Consider the following 22,267-nt stretch of genomic DNA (forward strand, 5'->3'; position numbering starts at 1 on the left):
GTCAGCCAAGAAAGAATATTCTAAGAATTTCCTTGTCTAATCTTTAGAAACATCTAATAAATATTTTTTTAGTATTTTTCCCCTGTGCGATGTAGCAGTTTTGGGGACTGACTTGTTGATCCAGTGAGAGTCTAAATGGTAAAAAAGCAGACGAGAGCACAAGTTTGGAGTCAGGCTGATTTGGATCAGTTTTGGGCTCCGCTACGATGCGTGATAGGAATGTGACCTGGAGAAAGTTCTTAACCTTTAAAAGTTTCCATTCCTCCTCCATAAAATGAAGACAAAGTATGTGTTGGTGGTTTATAAGGGTTAAATATGATATCCTGCTTAGAAGAGTGACTGATACATAGTGTTGAAAAGCCTCTCACTTGAAAAGCCTATTGCTGACACAATGCCAGAAACTATCCAGCTCTCTCCCTTAGACGCCGCTGCTTCCATTTGCAGCCATCTGAGACGTTACATGCAGCAACTAAGCCACATGGCAAAAGCCCACACCTGTTGCCAACTATTTAGTTGTGGGGGTTTAGCTTATGGTATGTTTTTGTTTAAGACACCCAGAATAATGAATGATTGCACAATCTAACACACTATCTAATTAAAGTGACTATACTCTTGAAATTATATATTGGTAGGATTTCTATACCCTTGGAAAAGCATTTTGTTTTCTCTGTCAGGTTTCCATTCAGTGAATTAAAGATAATAATAAGTATCTTTATTTTTGCTATCAAGCTTAATTCGGCTTTATTTCATTGTTTATGGGTACAAATATGATAAGGACCTTAGGGAAAGAAATTAGCTCAATATTTACAAAACGTGGGATAAGCAAGTGTGTGACTAAAATGCCACAAAAAATCAAGACTTCTATGTGATTATAACAGAGTGGAAATACATTTACTCAGAGGGTTAAATAGCCGTTGTAAAGCAAAAATGAAGTAAACAGCACCTTTTAATGCACAAGTAGCTATGCACTTAGTAATGGGTTTAGTAACCGTTATAATTTCTTTTTGTGTCCATTAAATTTTACATAGCCTTGTGGGAGGGAACACAATAGGAGAAATATGTGATTTCGTTTTGCTTGTGTGGACAAATCCATGTAAGCAAATGTGTCTGTGCTTGTTTTCGTGTTTTGTTTTGTTCTGGACAGTTTAACATAGACAAAGAGGCCGGGGAGAGGCAGATCTATCACCGGTACTGCATGGAGCGGGCCGCGGTCCACTGCGCCCACGTGTTCGCCACGGTCTCGGAAATAACAGCGATAGAGGCGGAACACATGCTGAAGAGAAAGCCTGGTAACTGTTAGCCCTGAGATTGTCACTGATCTTCAGTTAAATGACAGGAGAGTGTGAGAATGTTGTTTAAAACAAAGAAAAAAAGCATGAAACAGTTGAGGGGGAAAAGGTTTTGCCTCTGAAAATGCAGATAAGAACACCTACTCCACTGGTTGTTACAAGGATTAAATGAGTTACGTCGCGGAGTGGCGCCTGGTGCACAGTAAGCAATAAAACTATAATAATCATTATTACTGCTTTTAATTATACTGTGTCATTTTATACCAAGGTTATTTCAGTCAGGTACTCCTGATTTCCTACCTCAACAATTTATTGTGAAAATGTATGAATTTTGAAGTCTATGATAGTCATGAACTAGGAATGGGAATAAAAATCTAACTTTATAAATTTAAATATACTGTTTTTCTACAATGGTACCTTCTCTCAGAAGAGCATTTTCATAAAGTTCTCACTTTTGCTTTCCCAGATGTAATTACTCCAAATGGCTTGAACGTTAAGAAATTTTCAGCAGTACATGAGTTTCAAAATCTACATGCAATGTACAAGGCTAGGATACAAGATTTTGTTCGAGGTCATTTTTATGGGTATGTTGATTATGGGGGGATGTAAGGGGTGGATGGAGGTGGAAGAGGGTATCAGGGTGATAAATGGACATGAAAAAAATACAATTACTAAAAAAGAATATTCTTTTCTTTAAAGATTTTATTTATTTATTTTTAGAGAGGGAAGGGAGAGAGAAAGAGAGAGAGAGAGAAAGAGAGAAACATCAATGTGCGGTTGCTGGGGGTTATGGCCTGCAACCCAGGCATGTACCCTGGCTGGGAATTGAACCTGCAACACTTTCATTTGCAGCCCGCTCTCAATCCACTGAGCTACACCAGCCAGGGCTAATAAAAAAGAAGATATTTTTTAAAAAAAGAATATTAGCATGTTATTTTAGTGATCTCTATTAAAGAAAAAATGGTATTGTTATAGTACATGTTTATCTTTCCCAGTCCCCTTCACACTGTAACAGAATTCATGCGTAGGTTTTGTTGCTTATGCTTTATTTTATTTTAAACTGTTTTATTTTGTTTTAGTCACCTGGACTTTGATCTTGAAAAGACTTTGTTCCTTTTCATTGCTGGGAGGTATGAGTTTTCAAACAAAGGAGCTGACATCTTCCTAGAGTCCTTATCCAGGCTAAATTTTCTGCTGAGGGTAAGAAAGCTCTAAGATGCTACATAAAGCTTTTGTAGGCTTTCTTTTGTGGGCAGTAAAGGACTTTCAGCCTCCTTAACTAGTTTTCATGAGAATGTATGATTTAAAATGACAACTGTATGAAAATGGCTTTGATCTTTTAATTCACAAATTGGGTTTGCAACATTGTTCACTTGTGTATTTGTCTATGTCCTTAGTTATGTTTTTAGGAGAACCACAAGCTTATCCCATTGTATGTGCTTTATTTTAAGGCAACATTATAATATTCCCAAATGAGTTTGTAACTACTTGAAAAATAAATATAATCAAGAAAATAGAGAACAAAATTTCACCTTTTCAATAACTGATAAGGACTAGCCATGGAATCTGTGACTTGGACATATGGCAACAACAGGCTTCCTGACGCTACACTTTGGTGTTGACTTAGCTGTGACATCACAGGCAGCTCTGGCCATCACCATCCTCCCCTAAGGGAAGCAGACCCTCGGAGGAACATGCACCATGAGTTGACCACTGAGCAGCTGTCCTCTGTAGAAGGGGCAGACACACACAAACTCTGTTCCTCACCCACCTCAACAGCCACACCACCTCCGCTAGACTGAGAGTCAAACTATGAAACCAGATAGACCCACCACATAGAAACAGGAAGAAAGGGAAAGGCGTTCTCCACTCCCAGCAATGTAGAATAATTTTTTTGCTCAGAAAGGCAGGACTTAAAATAGGTCCCCAACTAATTAAGGAAAAAGATTTTTTTAAACCTGTTCCAATAGAAACAACTATAAAAATGGTACCATGTCAAGCTATTGATTAAAGTTATTGGCTTATATTACAATCCTATTGCATACAATGTAGAATAAATAACAGTCAAATGCTCACAGGGAACCAGTGTAAAATTTCAATCTTATTACAGTACTCAGATAGTCTAAACTTTCCTGAGCTCTGTAATACTCCCCAACTAAATTTTTATTTCCTGGACATAGATTTATCCTTGCCTTAGAGCAGACATTTTGGCAAGTGTGCCAAAAGATTTATAGAAACCACATTTATAAGGAAGACGTACATTGATAAAAACCCAAGTCTGCAAAATAAAACTGAAGACCAGAAAGACTATTCCATAATAAGCTGGAATCATCTTATTTTAACATTGTTTCCTTTACAAGATATAAGTTCATTTTTCCTAGAATCTTATATAATTGAACTCATAAGGTGTTTACTCTTTCTCCCCTGGGTACCCTTATGTAGAATATTCATTCTGAGATTCATCAGTGGTGCTTATATGTGTTCATTCTTTTTATATTGTTGAGAAGTATGATATTTTATAGCTATAACACTTTGTTCATTTATTCACCTGTTTGTGGATATTTGGGTTGTTTCCAGTTTTGAGTTGTTGAAAAATTAAACTGTTATTTAGATTTTAATGCAAAAAAAAGTTTTTCTAGGAAATATGCAGGCTTTCCTGGGGGACCTTGCCCCACAGCCAGTCAGCTTGGTATGGATTCTGGAGCCCTTAAAAAAAAAAACTATGTTATTTAAATCTTATTTCATCACATTCCTTAGTATGTACCTATTCAACAAACTTTACAGATGGACTCACAACTCCATCAAATATGTATTATGTTTAGGGACATTATTAATCAATTTATCCATACACTTATTAAATATTCACTTTGTTCTTAGATGTGAAGAAACAGCCAATTAATATTATTCAACACATCAAAGATAGGTATGTCCCTGGAGAAATGAAAAGATGTAACTCTCTTTCCATATGGTACGTTTGTTGTTTAAGAGCACATTGGCTACTCCTGGAGTGAGTTTCCCATTCTACGGCTTCCATAGACTTTTCAATCCATTGTCAGGCCCTAGAAGGCAGAGGCCACAGATCAGGTGGTAGAATGCCCCACACTCAGGAGATAGGCATTTCCAGAAGACATGAGCATTCATTCATCTGTTCATGGTTTAAGTGAGTTTGCACTTTCATTCTCATGGCTGTTTGGTATGTATGTCATTTCCTTCCAAGAGATGCTAGGTCAGTGGCATTTGTGGGAAGAAGAAAAATCCCCAAAGATTTTAGAGTCAAAAAACCCCAGTGAGAATCTCACCCCTTATGACAGTAATCTGTTGTAAGGGCTGAGACTCCTGTGTTGAACTTCCATGGCTCTCTTTTGACCTTGGTAAATCAAAGACAGTGGTATCTATTGTGATGGGTTAGTTCGAGGATTGGGTTAAATTATGCATTTAAAGCATACTGCACAGTATTGGCCACAGCAAAATGGCTGAGCATCTGCTTGCTTCTTCACCTTAGGGCTAAAAAAATAAAATGCAATATCAAGAGAATCAAGATATATGACAGAACACATACTGGAATAAAGAACAAACTGATAACCAGAGGGGAAGGGAATAACGGGGGGAAAGGGGAAGGGTCGTCAAGGAACAAGTATAAGGACACATGGACAAAGCCAAAGGGGGGTAGGATCGAGGGTGGGAGGTAGGGATGGCTGGGGTGGGGGGAGTGGTGAGGGGAAAATGGAGACAACTGCACTTGAACAACAATTAAAAAAAGTTTAAAAAGATAAATAAAAATAAAGAGAGAGGTTGTTTCTATTTAGAAGTCTATTACTCTAAACATTGAAGGTCTCCATAAGAACATCTGAGTGTAAGTTATTTATGCAAAACAATACTTTCAACATAATGTGTAATTAACTGACCCTAAATAAATAACCTATGCAAATCAGAAAAATAAAAAATAAAATAAAAATAAAGACGTGACAGAAAAATGTAAATAATCCTTTGTACAAATCAATGTGTATAAGCTAAGAAAAAAGGAATAAACCAAAACTAAATCATCATTAAGTTTCCAATCTGAAATTTTAAAGATGAATTTTGACCCTTTATTAGCTCATATAACTGTGAATCAAAAGATTGTGCTATCAATGTTAATTGCTTATATTTTAGACAACTGATGCCATAAAATATTTTGTTTGAATTTTCAAATTGTTAATCAATAAACATCTATTGAGAGCCCAATTTAAATTAAATTTTCTGAAAAAAAAACACAGGAACATGGGTACAATTTCTCTGTGAATCATAAAAAAGTATTCTTTTTCCTGAAGATATTTTTAAATACTTTTTTCCAAAGTTTAAGGTCCATCTGTCACACGTTTTATTTTATCTGTGGTCATTGACTCTGTTGTGTTTTCTGATCCCTCATAGATGCATAAAAGTGACGTCACTGTGGTGGTGTTTTTCATCATGCCTGCCAAGACAAATAATTTCAATGTGGAAACCCTGAAAGGCCAGGCAGTGCGAAAACAGCTATGGTAATCTCGCCTCTTGTTCTCCAGCAGTAAATGTAAAGGGTTATTTTTATGTGCATGATTTCTGATGTATATCCCTGAGCTATTTTTTCCTTAAGATTATTATAGCATAAATGCTCTTTGGTTCTCTTCTCATTGGGCTACTATGTTAGGTCATGCAATGCCTATACAAATGTGTTCCTATAAAGACTTTGGGAAGAACTACCATACAAGGATAAAGCCTCCATAGAAATCTTTAAGGATGGCTTGAATTTTTTAGAAAAAAATACTGTGGAAATACAAAAACACATAACAAAGTAAAGAGATTAGTGTGATGGCTTCTTACATGCTCATAGCCCATATTCAACAATTATCAACACATTCCCAATCCTGTTACATCTGTGCCTACATCCACACCCCCTCCTAGCCCTCCACCTGAGAGCCATCTTCCTGAATATTATCAAGAAAAAATATGTTAAGCTCTGTGCTCTGGTCATGGTGTTCTGCTGCCTTAGCTGTGGAGGTCTTAATGCAAGCTAAATTGGCAAATAAGAAAATAATAAAAGAAGCTGTACAAAAGAGACCTGTAGTTTCAAAAATACACCAACAAAACAACAACATTTTCATGACAGATAAAGATTTTAAATTGCAACACTGTTTAAATTATAAATCTTTTTTTTCCCCATACAGGGACATTGCCCATTCTGTGAAGGAAAGGTTTGGAAAGAAACTCTATGATGCCTTATTAAGGTAAGTGCTTCAAACATTTAACAGGCCAGATATTTGGGGTGTCACTATTCAAACTTAACAATTTCAATGCTACAATGTATTTTTGTCCCAAATACAAAGAAACTAATAACCTTTGAGGATATGTTGCCTCATGTCAGTAGGTTTTCTTTTATCCTTCATCTAATATGCATATATGCAGATAGGTTCTAATTCAGTGAGAATCTTGTTCAAAGTTAATATGCCAACCTGAAGCTGAGGAAAAGTTCATGAGCTTTTAAATCAAAATATATAGTGACTTGATACATTAAATATATTGACATATCAAATTAGTATGTATTTATTAATATATTAATTAAAATGAAATATAGTAAATAAATAACAAATGAAATATATACCTTTATAGATACAATAAAATCTAAATAATAAAATAAATTAAAATGTATTATAATATAATAATATTAAAATATATGAATTTTTCTATATGAAAAGAAAGCTATTTTGTTTCCTAAGCATTATATCTTTTTATCAATGGAAGTATCAACTTATAGCTGGACAAGTTATGGCCATTTTAGAACATAATACTCAGAATAGCCAAAACATAATGAGAGTGTCCCCCTGGTGGTCAACATGAATGCTTTAAAAGTTAATTTTGATTTTTTTATGTTATCAAATGTGTTTTTTAAGTCAAACTTATTCACACTACAGGGATTTGCCTGTGAGACTCATCAGGAAACTACATTTAGTTTTATTTTTAAGTGCTTAGAATGGTGTCTGACACATAGAAAGCACTGAATTACTGTCAGTTGTTTTTATTTTTGTTATTAACATTGTTTTCCCTACAGAGGAGAAATTCCTGATATGAACAATATTTTGGATCGAGATGATCTAACAATTATGAAAAGAGCCATCTTTTCCACTCAGGTAGTAAAAAAGTACCTACCACTTCCCGTAATTGTTAAACCAATTTAGATCAATATTTTAATTTATCAGAATGGGCTAATCTGAGAAATTTTGCAGCTCAGGAATTAGAAAGTCATTCTTATGTATTGATCTAAATGACAACTTTGTATTCAGTGTTTTCAGGGTTCTTTTTAAAAACCTCATGGACCTTGTCTTTGTATATAATTTAAAAAATTCATTTACTTTGCAGGGTGGATACCAGGGTCCCAAAGGTGGTTTTCCTGGGGCAAGGCTCACCCATTGCACTCTGGGTGCGCTGACCCCTGTGATTTCCCCAAATGTGGAAAACTCAACTGCATGATTTGTGGTCGTGGGGGACTGAGTTTGCCTTCTCGGCTGGCACACACACACACAAATTCATTTGGAAACATAATATCTGATTGCTGTGTACATTGCAATGACAATAAAAACTTAAATAAAAAAACAAAATTTTGAGTTACAATAAACAAAAGGTGAATGTATCTCAGGCAAGTGTAATTACTGCAAGGTATTGTATCATTATTGCAAAGTGTTGTTTTGGTAAGTGTTGTGTTAGGCATATACCATCATTTTGTCATTAGTGAAGATTCAGGCACCAGAAGACAGCCCCACTGGAAAGATCTGAAAGAGTAGCTCATCTCAGGTCAAGATTTCAGGACACTTTTATTCCAAATGAGTCCCAGAAGCAGGCAAGAGATCTTGGCCTTGCATGTGGGTTTGCCACATTGGAGGGAATTATCCTCCTCGAAAACGTGCAAACCTTAGTCATTATCATTAGTGTCACCTCAAAAGACTGAAGGCAAAATGGTTGGATGACCTGTCGCCGATGACCTATTGTTGAAATTAGTCACACATTAATTCTTTCCACAACTGACATTTTCCTCTGTCACTTCAGCGACAGTCTTTGCCCCCAGTGACCACTCACAACATGATGGATGACTCCACGGACCCCATCCTCAGCACCATCAGGCGGATTGGGCTCTTCAACAACCGCGCAGACAGAGTCAAGGTAGAGCTGGCTGTTTATGCAGGTCCCTTCACAATGATACAGAATAAATTTACTCATAATTTATTAAAGCCTCACTTGTTTTAACATCTATCAGAAATATTTTAAATATTTCTAAAGAAAATTAATTTTGTCTCCTATCATGGGTAATTTGAGCATAATGACTATTTTTTTATCATTCTTAAGAACTGAAGAATATCTGTGGCTTTGAGTCATAATTCTAACATTTGTTTTCACTGTGCAATGTGTCAGTAAACATAAGATTATCTAATTTTTAATAATTTAAAATTTTTATAAGAATAATTTCATTAACACATCCCTGAGATTACACAAATCATCTTTTGTTTCTTTCTAATTAAGTTCAACTTAAAGGTAAAATATGAGAAACTTCCAGTTTTAGAGAATGTGGCTAGTGATGTTTTTATGTAATTTTCTATAGTCTGATTCAAGTTGACCCTTGAGTTTCTACAATGACTAGGCCTTGTGTTAGTTGTATCCATAAGACCTGGTTCCTGCCACTTTTGATGTTTACTGAGGGCCCATTATACCAGGCATTTGCTAGGTGTGGCTGGCAACGGTGAACATGTCAACACATAATTGCTTAATCCTACTCAATTTTATTCACCATTATTCAAGATCAGTGTGTCACAAGCTTTCACCAATCTTTTCAAAGGTCCCCTTTTCCCCTCTTTCTTTTATCATTAGCAGATGACCTAACTGAGAATTCAAGGAGTACAACCTCCTTCAGTGTCCCTCCAGACTGGCCTCAAATCTAGATTTCTGGCCTACTCTTGCTTCTTTTCCTTGAGGACCTCAGGGTTTTTATAGGATCCCATTCCCTCCCACATTTTTTGGAAACTCACCATTTACTCTCTCTTACTGTGCAGGCAATAAAAGACAACTCCTTTCCTTGCTGTCTACATATATTCTTTGAATTTCTCCACATTAGAAAACAAACAACTTTTCCTTTACCCTGCCTCCCTTTGATGGTCTTGAATGTTTCTATCTTTTCCACTCTACAAAATTTCTTGAAAAAATAGCCTATTCTTCAATTCAGTTTTTTATCTTGCTCAGTCCTAAATATAGGCATGGGTGAATGTAGTGGAAGGAGACAAAATAAAAACTTAACTGCAGCAGTACAGGTGAGAGATGATGAAGGCCCCTTACAGAAGCGCATCAGATGCACTGGAGAGATAAAACAGGGGAAGAGGCAGTTGCATGTAAGAAAAAAATCACACTTAGTGACCAATGGACATTAGGAGTGAGAAAGAGAAAGAAGGCAAGAATAATGCCCTCTTGGCTTCAGTATCTAACCAATACTTCCTAAAAACTAAGGAAAGGCTTGAACAGAAGTTGGTTTGAGGGTCATGTCATGAATTGAGTTCAGTTTTTAAAAGATTTTGTATATTTTTTAGAGATGATGAAGGGAGGGAGAAAAAGATATAAAAACTGAATAGAAAAATTGATCAGGTGCATTTTGCACCCCCCAACCAGGGACCTGACCTGAAACTCGGGCCCTGAGCCAGAATCAAACTGGCGCTCTTTCTTGGCTTGCAGGCCAGCATTCAACCCACTGAGCCACACCCGCCCGGGCGTGTTCAGCTTTGATAGAATGAGTTTGAGTTATGTGTGAGATATTGGAGTTGGGATGTTGAATAGTCACTTAGAAAACATAATCATGAAGGGAGCTATCAGAGCACAAACAGTAGTGGAGACTAGGGAATGACCACCCGCCACGCTGGAAGACCAGGTTGAGTGAGTGCAGAGACATGATGACTCAGAGAAACCTAAGCTCTAAGAGGGGGATTAAAAGATAAGTCAGGGAAAGAAAGAAAGAGCAGAGAATTAGAAGAGAAAAATGTAGAAATCAAGCAGAAGAAATTCTCTTGATAGTTAACAGGAGCTCATAATACAGCATTAAATGATACAAGCAATTTATAAAATGTGCACACGCATATATGTGTGTGTATTGCCCTGTGCCATAGAATTGTAGGTGGTTTGTATTTCTTCATTCATATTTCTGCATTTCAAAAGTTTTCAACACCTAACACACTTCCTATAACAAATAGTCAGGCTACAAAATTTTCCCTGGAAATGCAGGAATGCCAAGGATGTACCTCCTTTACGTTTTTCAGTGGGCCTGGGTCCACAAAGACTCATCACAGAGTGTATTAACAGTAACTTGGCCTCCTTCTCATTTTACTTATTTATATGTTTTTGTCTCTTGGAAGGGAAATAGTGTGGACAAGAAAGCTTCTTATTCTCCTGTAGACTTCTGTCTTTCTCAGAACTTTTTATGTCATACCACATCTGTGGATCTTCCAATGATGATTGTCTGTGCCTGGCACTTGTTATGTACAATAAATACGGATGGAAGTGGGATGTGGGACGCCAGGAAAAGGAGAGGTGAGGCTGGATTCCTTTGCTCTTGGGAAGACTGTGACTGGAGGTCCCTTGAAGTTTTGAACACAGTATGCTTTGCTGATCCAGGTTTTCCAAAAAAGATGACAGTAAGGCAATTTTCCAGAAATGGACAAGAACCTCATTTCCTGAACATATTAAACACCTCGTGTCCCTGTGTCATTGCTAATGTTTTTCTCTCTTTCTGACATACCCTTATCTTGGTCATTCTAACAACTCCTCTGGGATCCAAACTAAAAGGCATCTCTTCCTTGCCCTTTTCCTTACTATAACTCATCTACTCCAGACTAAACAATTATTTCCTTATCTGCTTTCCCTAGACACTTCATATTTACTGCCATTGTAGGAATGGTCACATTGAATTATATATATAATTTTAAATGTGTCCCTTTCTCCAGAGACATTGTGAGTTCTTTGAGGCAGTGATCATGTCTCCTATTTTTTTTCTGTTTTCATCCTCTGGGAAGCAGACACCAGGACAGGAGTAGATATGAAAATGCTTATTGGTGGAAATGCCATGGAGGATAAAGAGGGGGAGTCCTGAGCAGTCAGGGAGGTGCGGTCAGCCTGTGGAGAGGGCAGGAAGGAAGGGTGCGGTAAGGAGAGCCACAGACTACAGCCTGGTTCTAAAACAGGCTCAGCTTTTTTTCTCTTATTAGAAAGGAAAGTCGAAGGTAATTTTTAAAAATCCTAGAATTCATAATGATAAACAAATACATGAAAAATATGCACAGATAGCAGCACTGTTTGGTGACTCAAAAAGGGGGGGGAAAGCAGTGGACCAAGACCACTCAACATGGCTTGTCAGTGGAAAAATACACACACACAGGCACACATGTGTGCACAAAAATAAACAAAAAAACAAGAAAAAATAGTTTCAACAGCTAACACAAATTCAGTATTATTTTACAATGCTTTTTTTCTTAATGTGAAAGATGCCTTTTTGTGTGTTGTGGTTTGCTGTTGACTTAATTTTAATATATGAGTGTTACTACATACAACACCTGTATGTAGTAACATACAGGCGTTACTGTATTTTGCTGTATTTAACAGCCTTTTCTTTATGTTTTATGTGTATCTTTCACCAACCAAAAGTTTCAGGTTGGCAAGCAGATGGCTGCCTTATTCTATGAGAAGTTGGATGCAACACCTTTAACAGGGATTCACATGAATTCCCATGAATCTCTACTAAATCCCTATGATGGTGATAGAGATTCCGCAAACAAAGCTTACCCATTAAAAGTATCACCCATTGGGTAGACACGAGTTGGCACTAGTATCCATCTCTGCCTGTCCTATAGGCCAAGATCAGTTGCTGTAGTGGTTCTGGAATGGATGCAGTTGGGGCTGTCAGTCAAGATCCCAAAGTCCAGGATGTCTTAGAGGAAATCTGAGCAGCAAATTCAGGACTGCCACATCTCTAAGGAAGGCAACATACCCGTCCTTGAAGACTGTACTTATGCTGTCTGGCTTTAAATCTCTGCCACTTATTTAATTATAAATTTAGTTAGTCTGCCTGCCATGCCTCAATCTTCTCATCTGTAAAATGATAATAAAAGAGGCCCACATTCACAGAACTGTTGTGGGATTTAAAAAGTAATAGATGCTGCATTTGGTACAGTATGGCACGTGGCCAATGCATGATAAAGGTTAGCTTTTAGTTGTCCTTAGCCCAGTAACAGCACAGGGTGGATACTTAATAACTTTTAGAAGAGTGGTATGAACAGGGTTGGGTGAGAGTAGACGAACAAAGATGTGTTTTCCTGAGAAATTTGATAAAATGTTTTATAAAAAGAGATGACATAGTAGCTAGATCTAGATTAATGAGCAGTCCATCATGCAAATAACCAGAAGGAAGGCTCACCCGGCAGGAGAAGCAGGTGAACAGGCACACATATGCAGGAGCACCTGGCTGCTGTAGAGTGGAGAAGGAAGTTTGTCTCATGCAAATTATTTATGTAGTTAAACTCATAAACATTTTGAAATATTCATTTATTATTATAAAACAAACACATGTAAAAGAAGTAAAAGAATAATCCCTTCCTAACAATATATACCCAGAGCTATGAGTCCTATTTGATTGCCTGTATATTTACAGAACTCTATAGAGCAGTTCTTAGCTTTCAGAGTGAATTGATGAATTTTTTATATAAATGGGACTATTTGATTCAGGCAACATTGCAGATTATTTTGACTTTGAATTTATCTTCTGTCAGCAGTGTGTTAAAATGAGAAAAGCCTAGCCTGCAGATTGCGGTTCTCCACCCTGTGCTGACACTCTGTGGAAGTAACTCACTTCCTGGGATCTTACTTACTTCCCTCCTCAGATAAACATAGTCAAACACGTGTTTGTTCATTTGTTGTCCCTGCTGATCCAGGGCTTGCTAAGGGCCAGGTGCTGTGCTAAGGGCTTTTGTATGCAGGATCTCATCTAATCCTCCCCGTAGCCTTGGGCTGACCTCTAATACCCTGTCTTCCACCCTGGGCTTCTTCAGTTGGCTGTTTTAGGGCCCAGAGCAGCTGTCTTTTTATTTTGGTTGTTTGATTCATTCTGTTTGTCTGGGAATAAAACAAATGAGCCGTGGTGTTTTCATGTTCCAAAATGGGCTTTGGAGAGTACAAATTTTCCTAAGAGTGGAAATGCCCAATAGGCACAGTGCCTTCCAAATCCCCCTTTCTTGATATTTGCCAGAGAGTATAATGGGCTGTTGATGTGATGGTCACCCAGACAGCCACACCTGTGCCTTTTGTCTCTTTTCCTAGAGTGGTACTGTGCACAGAATAGAAATTCAGATCGTGCTTTCTAGAGGAAAATATCTTGTTCATTTTTACTTTGCCAATGTGTCATTCCTGTGATCGAGAAAATCATTTTTATGGCACTGGTTGAGGACATTTATTATTTTATTTCTTCTTAAGTTTAACATATCTCCTATTTATGAATCTGCTGTTATGAAACTAATGCCTATAAAGTCTTAGTTTCCTTAGTTCTAAAATTAGGACAATGACAATGTTTATTTTATTCATCTCACAATGTTGTTAAGATTAAATGGGGCAATATATGTGAAAATTATTTATAATATATAAAGTATTATAAACTAATTACTATTGTTGTTATGTGTGCAAATTAAGTAGTCTCTTTGGAAGAATATATACTTATTTTGTGAATAAAAAATAAAAGGTACAGTGTGCTTGTTAAAACAAAGTTTCTTTTTCTTCTTCTTCCTCTTCCTCTTCCTCTTCCTCTTTCTCTTTCTCTTTTCCTTTCCCCTCCCAAACAATCCAGTCCTAAAGCCAGTAGATGGGGAAACACAAGTAAGTGTCTGCACTGGAAGGAGGAATGAGCTACAACAGTGCAGAGAAAGATGCCTGAGCCCAGACAGTGGGGAAGGTGCACACAGAGGGAGCAGCCCAGCTGTGGAGTCAGCGTGTAGTGAGGCAGTGCCTGTGAACTGCTGGAGTAGCAGTGGAGGGAGATGAGTTCATTGGAGGGCAATTGTCTTAGTCCACTTGGGCTGCTAGCAGAATATGAAGGAATGGGTGGCTTATAAACAAGAGACATTCATTTCTCACAATTCTATAAGCTGGGAAGTCCAAAATCAAGTTGCCAGCATGGTTGAAATCTGGTGAGGACCCTCCTCCTGGGTCATAGGTGGCAACTTCTTGCTGTGTCCTCATATGGGGTAAGGGACTAGGGATCTCTCTCTCTATTATAAGGCACTGATGTATATAATGTGTAATATATATATTACATAGTAATATATATTAAATAATGAAATAAAATTTTAAAGATAAAATAAAATAATATATTCATTATATCTTATATCAAGCATATTATTATACTGTATATTATATTACTTATTATATTATTTATATATTATAACTATATGGTTATATTATACAATATATGTTATATTATATTATATTACCATATATAATAACCCTGGCACTATAAAATCACATTTTATTTATTTTAATAACTACTTAGACATGAGGGGAGGCTGACAGCTAACCTAATAATAGTTCAGTGAGAACTTTAATGAGTGGAAGAAGCAGAGAACTCATTCACACAGGTGACCAGTGAAGAAGCTATTCTAGTGACAACTTCCCAGGCACAGCCATGCAGTCTGGTCTCTGCCTTAGCAGAACATTACAGGCAGTGCAGCCCCAGAACAGGCTGACATAAGTGGACAAAAGCCAACTGTTACATTTTTTTAGCTAGTTTTATACATTGACATTGTTTAAAATTAAATTGCAAATGTAAAAATTCATTATAGTAAAAAGAACAGTAATTGTCAAAACACATCACATCCTAATCATTTATTTACTACATTTTACCATTACCTTTGCCTTTAGGGTCATTTATGATTATTGAACCCACATGGTGAAAATACTCTCTAATAAATGCTACTGCCCTTCCTATCTCCAGATTGGTGATATCTCACTGATAGCTTGAAATTGGCATGCTGGAGTATTTATGGAGTACAAATAGGTGAACACTACACATCATGTATGATTATATATTGATTGTATAGATTTAAAGAAGTGGTAGAGAAATGTTAATAATGCAGATTAAATTTAAATGGGTGTTGTGTCGGTAGTGATTACATTGTAACACAAAAATATGAGAAAATATTTTTCTATTATCAAAAATATCCAACTCCGCAAAGAAGTCACTCATGTCATTGATAAACCTGTGAAAGTCTGACATACATGTCTGTATTTTACTCTTCCTTTTGCTTCTTAACAAAGGAACCAACCAACATTTATGTTAGAACTATATTTAGTCATCAATTGGAACCATAAGTCAGTAATAAGTACAAGATTGTCTCAAAAATCAACAAAAGCATTATGTTATAATTGGCATGGAATTTATAATAATGAGTATTCTATAGTTTAATAGACTTTATTTTTTAGTTTTAGGTCCACAGCAAAATTGAGCACGAAGTACAGAGAGTTCTCATACATCACCTTCCCCCAAACATACATGACCTCCCCCACTCTCGGCAGCCCCCACCACAGTGATCCGTTTGTCATGAGGAACCTATGTTGACTTGCCATTATCACCAAAGATCCATGGTTTACATTAGTGTTCACTGCTGGCGTTGTACCTTCTATGTGTCTTGATAACTATATAATGACATGTAATCACCTATAGTATCATACAGAATAGTTCACCGTCCTAAAAATCTTCTGTGTCCTATTTATTTCTCCCACCTCCAACCCCTAGTAACCACCAATCTTCCTCCTGTCTCCATAGTTTTGCCTTTTCTGCACTCTCATATAGTTGGAAACAAGGTTTATGACCTTTTCAAATTAGTTTCTTTTACTTAGTAATATGCATTTAAGTTTCCTCCTTTTCATGGCTCAATAGCTCATATTCCATCATCTGGATGTATCATAGCTTATTTATCCATTCACCTACTAAGGATACCTTAGTTGCTTCTAAGTTTTAACAATTATACATAAATTTGATAATAAACATTTGTGCGCAGGTTTTGTGTATATATTTTTTAAACTGGGAATTGTCTGTTATAATTATATCCTTTATACCAGTAAAATTTACAATCAACTTAGGTACAAATATATATTTATACTTTTGATTTTTGGTTCTTGAACCTTTACCAGCACACACTGCATAAGGGCCATGGTAAACACTGGCTTTTTCTCTGAGTGAACGGAGAGGCCAATGTAGGATTTTGAGCAGGGGAGTGGCTCGAACTTTTAAAGGCTCACTCTGGTCGTTGTGTTGAGACCTCAGTGAAATAGAAACAGCTAGAAAAAACAAAAAAATGCCATTATTGCCAATAAAGTCTGGGTCGAAGGATGTAGCTTAGCATGAGAGCAAAGACGGCACACAAACTCCCTATCCCCACCCATCTAGGCGTCGGCACCTGAGGGAAAGATAGTCCGCAGAGTAGATGCCTACATAGAATGCTGAGAGGAGAAAAGGCCCCCAGGTTTTTTCTTTTTTATCTCTTCTGTCCACCCACACCTGAATCTAGAACACAAGGATTCTGTAGCATTAAAATAACCAAATTGTAGGAGATTTTTTTGCTTTAATTTCCCCTTTCCTCTTTTTCTAATTAGAATTTTCCTTTTTTAGGTGATTTTGCACCCAGAGTTCCTATCTTCCACCAGCCCCTTGTTACCCATGGATTACGAAGAGTTCGTCCGAGGTTGTCATCTTGGAGTATTTCCGTCATACTATGAGCCGTGGGGTTATACTCCAGGTATGTGACATGTATAGATGGTAGGATGTTTTGAACTATATTTTATACATATGTATGTGGTATTCAAATTTGATATATAATTTACTATTGGGTGGAGAAGCACAAAACTAAAACTTAAGTGACAGAAGGAATGTGGGAAGTCATTTATGTCAGGTAAGGAGGATGACACATAACTTATGGCAGCCTTTCCACCAAAATGTCATTTTACAGGACAAAATTAAATGTGATCTGAAATGATAGAGGAATTATATATAGTTTCTTAAGGTGTTACAAAACATAAAGAGATGAGCCCTGACCAGTGTGGCTCAGTTGGTTGGGCGGCACCCCACAGAGTGAAATGTTGCCGGTTAGATTCCCAGTCAGGGCACATGCCCAGATTGTGGGTTCAGTCCCCCAGTCAAGGGCATACAAGAGGCAACTAATCGATGTTTCTCTCCCTCTATTTCTCCCTCCCTTCCTCTCTCTGTAAGAAAATAACTACTAAATAAAATGTTTTTTTAAAAAATGAGACCAAAAAAGTTGGGGAAATACTCCACAGTGAATGAGTCATTCTGTTTTAGATTAAGCCAAGGAAGTTGGCTACTCCTAACCTAACCTGTAATTACAGAAATAATGAAACCTCTGGTGCTGTAAGTTAGCATATTAGATAACTCTAATTTTTTAAGAATAATCCTTTTTATGTAACACTAACTCTAATTCACTCCAGAACAATACATTAAAGTTTGTTTTTAGAAAGCCCAATGAATATTTATTTCATTAAATTCACCAAATGAAGATATACTGAATTTACATGGATACCTGGCATTTTACTACATGTGTGTTAATGAATATTTTTAAAATAAGAATTTGTTAAGTTTCATAGAATTGTAGCCAAAATTGTTCATATCTATCTATCTGTGAATTTTTCTAGAGAGGAGTTTTGTAGTTTTTATCAGATTCTCAAATGAATCAATAATCCCATTCTACTCTCCTCTCCTCCTCACACCACTCCCATCCTAAATTAGGAAATCACAGCTCTCTAGAGAAAAACCAAAAGGGAATAGTTAATTACAGAACACGAGAAAAGGTCACAGTCTAAACTGTGTTACTTCATAGGCATGGGGAAATCTCTCTCTCTTTTTTTAAACCTAACCCCACTAGCCAAGAATTATTCCACAATCAAGTACAATTTCCTTGTTAAAAATACAGATATCCTTGCAAGTGGTAATGTTTTGTGAGACGTATTTGATATTTCCTGAAAAACAGGTTTTGACTAAAAGCTGAGGGAGGACTGAGACCATGGGGTTCACCGGAGCACGTGAGAAAGTGGAAGGGGTTTGTGCAGGGGAGATTTCTATGGTGGGAGGAGCTAGTCATGGCCAAAACATTTACCTATCCCATTAACTTGCCAAATACTTAGAAACATAAGCTGAGATTGGAGTGAAAAGCAAAACCAATAGTGATAGAGTTAGTATAGAGCAGCAGTTGCCAACAAGAGCTCTGCAGCTGGGCCCCTGGCTGCAAATCCCAGCTTTCCCAGGCCCTTGACTTTGTGAAGCTGGCCAAGCCATTTGACCTATCTGTCTTAAATTTCTTCATCTGTGAGGTGGAAGTAATAGAGGCCTCAGACCACACGGTTGCTGAAAAGATTAAATGAGCTAATACATGTGAAGAACTGAATACTGAGCCTGGCTCAAAGTAAACGGTGTTATCACTAGGATAGATGGGGGGCTTTTTTCTTTTCTGAATGCATAAGAGGACACTGGAGCTGATTTGAAGCCAAACCTTTGTCTGTTTCCCCTGCAGCCGAGTGCACTGTGATGGGTATCCCCAGTGTGACAACCAACCTCTCCGGCTTTGGCTGTTTTATGCAGGAGCACGTGGCTGATCCTACTGCATATGGTGAGGTTTCTCATCACGAACCCATCCCAGGGAGAAGTGACATTTAACCAAACAGAGCCCAAGGTCTTCACAGAGCCTAACTCTAAAGCTATCCTGTTTGAAGATATCTCTTGTGTAATAAAAAGTAGATTTAATTATGTGGTCTATAGAAAGAATAAAAATACTATTAATATTAAATACATTGCCCAAAAGACAAACTAGAAAATGAGTGAAATGAACAAACAAAACTGAAACAGAAAAAAAACTTCAAAAGAAGTGTTAAAATTGGATAAACCTGCCCTTTACCTTTTTTTCCTCTGAACTGGTTTGTTCCTCTACTACCTAGCAGTGAGAGTACAATAACTATTATATTACATAGTTATGTAATATCACAGTGATATTACAATAACTGTGGTCTTAGAAGTGATATTACAATAACTATATTGGTCAGCATAATTATTTAAAAGCTCCATGCCAACTTAGCAAAGTTCACTTAAGTTGTGTGAAATGGCAGGAGAATGTGTATATCACCATTTCTAGGTCCATTTCTTGGTTGCCTAGCAGCGAGCGAAGCTCGAGTGGGCTGGATTCTCTGCCCACACACTGCCAACCCCCTGGTCCTCATTGTCACTGTTCTCTTTCCTCAAGCTAGAGCTGTGGTTCTCAGTCATGGATGCACATTGGGAACACTGGGGAGTCTAAACAGTCCTGACATCCAGGTCACCCCAGAAGTGAGCAGCCCAGGAAGAATCATTGATCCAGAGTATCCCTATACCACCAGATTTTTTTTAAAGCAAGACCCATTTTGTTGGCTGTATGCTGGTGAGAGTTTATATAGTGTTAGGATATCATAGAAGATGCACAGCCTTGGATGGGAAAAGATAGAGTAGGAGCAAGAGGGAGTTGGGGAGTAGACAGCGCACATGATCTACCAAAGAAGCTAAGAAATAGGAGAGGAAATGCTCTAAGGTGAGCTCTACTTTTTACCTGTGCTTTGGCTTTTGTGCCCTTCAGGTATTTACATTGTTGACAGGCGGTTCCGCTCCCCAGATGATTCTTGCAATCAGCTGACTCAGTTTCTCTATGGATTTTGCAAACAGTCACGCCGCCAAAGAATTATCCAGAGGAACCGAACTGAGAGGCTCTCAGATCTTCTGGACTGGAGATACTTAGGCAGAGTAAGTAAATTTGTGATCAACACAGAGGACCACTTAAAGAATCCCACTGGATCCCAGATACATTGATGCTAGTCATAATTTGTCAGGTCAAGTCGTAATTGTTAAAATCTCTGTGATTTTTTTATGTACTTTTAAAAAACATATTATGAATTTGCAGAGTCTTAAACCCAGTCTTTCACATTCAGGCTGAGCCCATAACAGCAAGCCCATCAGGATCTAGCACTGATCTTATTCTTTGTCATTCTATGGTCATCGCTTAACTTGATGCATTACAAGTATGCAGAAATATTTCAGGAAGATGAGGAAAACATTCAGAGGAAAATCCCTACTTTGTTTTGCTCTAAGAGATCATGTGATCTTATCCCTTAGCTACAGTGGATAACAGGAATAATACTGCTTTTCAAATGACAAGTGCAAAGGAAAATGCCTTCTTCCATGCAGTAGGTTTATAAGTACCCAATGTTCATATATCATAGCACTGGCTGCTTTACCTGATAAAAGATGTACTGACTTTGCCTTCACATAATGTATCTGCTTAGACACTGCTCAACTTCCCCAGACAAATGATAGATGCTGCCATTTGCTGCATATCTACACACCCTAATCCTAATGCTCGTTGCAACCCTGGATGAATACCTTTACTGTCTTCTTATTATAGTGAAAGGAGAATGATGAGGGTCTTAGGCAGAGATTTCTTTCATCTCATGGCACACATAAAGTAATTACTAAAATTCTGCAGCACATCAAAAAAATGTATCTTTTTGCCAATCTATCAAAAAAATAAGTATGGCTATTGTGGTATTGGCTGTTGGTATTTTTCTCATTTTACAATTTAAGGGAAAAGAGGTTGGTGCCTGGGACTAAACAGTCAGCTATTGCATGTTCTAAAAATTTTTACGGCAAACTGGTGGAAAATTGCTGCTGTTTGTCTGATTATCCAGTCCTCATCTCTTTTCCCACACCATACAGCTTCTCTGTGGGATGAAACCCCACAGGTGTTTTCAGTGCCCTCAGCACTAATTCAGAATTCACTCAGGACAATGCAGCTTTTCTGTCCAATGTTTTGTAGCATTTCTTTACCTGTTTATTGAAAAATAATAATTATGAACTATCATTTTTTCCTGATTCTCAAAAATAGGATGAATAGAATCTCACTTTTAAAAAAATAAATTTTATAACTAAGAGAAGAATATTTTATGTAATAACTGGGTTGTTGAAGTATACAAATCTTTAACTTGTGAATTCATCTTCTATCATAGTATTATCAGCATGCCAGGCACCTGACATTAAGCAGAGCCTTTCCAGATAAATTCCATATGGAACCCACATCACCACCAACGGTAAATATTTTATGTATTGTGTATTTGTTTTGAAAGCTAAATTTATTACTTATGATAACTATTAACAATGCCTTTTAATTTGAAAGTAGCCAAGTACACTGTTACACGTTTTCACAGTGTCACATCAAAGCAAAGACCAGAGGAACTGGCAAATCAGACCAACTCACAGCCCTTGACGCAGAGTTGGCCTCGTGTGTAAGACAGGCAGACAGTCAGCCAACTCATGTCACCGGAGCAGCACCTCCACACTAAAACTCTCTCGGACTTGGTGCTTGAAACCGCTCCATTAGACATCCATTCTTTTAAAAGCTGTTCAAAAACAAAGTAGCCTGCTTTAACGGGAAGTTGATTTTCTACCCAAGGAAGTGTTTAAATATAGGGTGACAACATGGTGAGAGTTAGACTGAATCCAAGGACCACAGGAGGAGTTGGACACGATGGGCATTCATGTTCCACTCAGCCGTGCCCATCAGGGAGTCCTCTGAAATCCAACTACACTATATTAATGGGATAACATAGACTGCTTGCCATCAGATTCACTTAGAAGGACATAAGACAGGAAACACAGCTAGAAGCAAGGAAGCATCAGACATCTCTTTGAGGTGGGATTGTCCTTACAGCAGTCTACATAGTGGTCGAGGAGCTACTCTTCTTTGTCCCCCTAACCATCGGGTGGTAGCTTAGGTGCAAGAACCCATAACATTGAGTATGAGATCCATCTTAGCTTCTAGGACTCGCAGGAACCAGTATCTTGTGTTAATTCCCACAGACATCTTCCGTGG

At 37.4% G+C, this 22,267-nt stretch overlaps 1 protein-coding gene and 1 non-coding gene across 2 annotated transcripts in view; both read left to right on the forward strand.

The window, feature by feature from the left end:
* Positions 1-22,267, forward strand: part of GYS2 (glycogen synthase 2) — a 43,521-nt gene that overhangs the window by 16,394 nt on the left and 4,860 nt on the right. The window contains exons 5-15 of the mRNA XM_045829489.1: positions 1,145-1,289; positions 1,756-1,873; positions 2,369-2,489; positions 5,700-5,806; positions 6,473-6,532; positions 7,354-7,432; positions 8,346-8,459; positions 16,981-17,107; positions 18,893-18,988; positions 19,982-20,145; positions 21,405-21,485. Of these exons, the coding sequence (XP_045685445.1) occupies positions 1,145-1,289; positions 1,756-1,873; positions 2,369-2,489; positions 5,700-5,806; positions 6,473-6,532; positions 7,354-7,432; positions 8,346-8,459; positions 16,981-17,107; positions 18,893-18,988; positions 19,982-20,145; positions 21,405-21,485 (1,212 nt within the window). The remainder of the gene's footprint in view (positions 1-1,144; positions 1,290-1,755; positions 1,874-2,368; positions 2,490-5,699; positions 5,807-6,472; positions 6,533-7,353; positions 7,433-8,345; positions 8,460-16,980; positions 17,108-18,892; positions 18,989-19,981; positions 20,146-21,404; positions 21,486-22,267) is intronic.
* On the forward strand, positions 7,647-7,805 carry LOC123813157. Its single transcript, XR_006784667.1, has one exon. It is a non-coding gene; the product is annotated as a U1 spliceosomal RNA (small nuclear RNA).

The sequence above is a fragment of the Phyllostomus hastatus genome, unplaced genomic scaffold (genome assembly GCF_019186645.2).
Source record: "Phyllostomus hastatus isolate PE091 unplaced genomic scaffold, TTU_PhHast_1.1 phas_scaffold_93, whole genome shotgun sequence".
Lineage (NCBI taxonomy): Eukaryota > Metazoa > Chordata > Mammalia > Chiroptera > Phyllostomidae > Phyllostomus > Phyllostomus hastatus.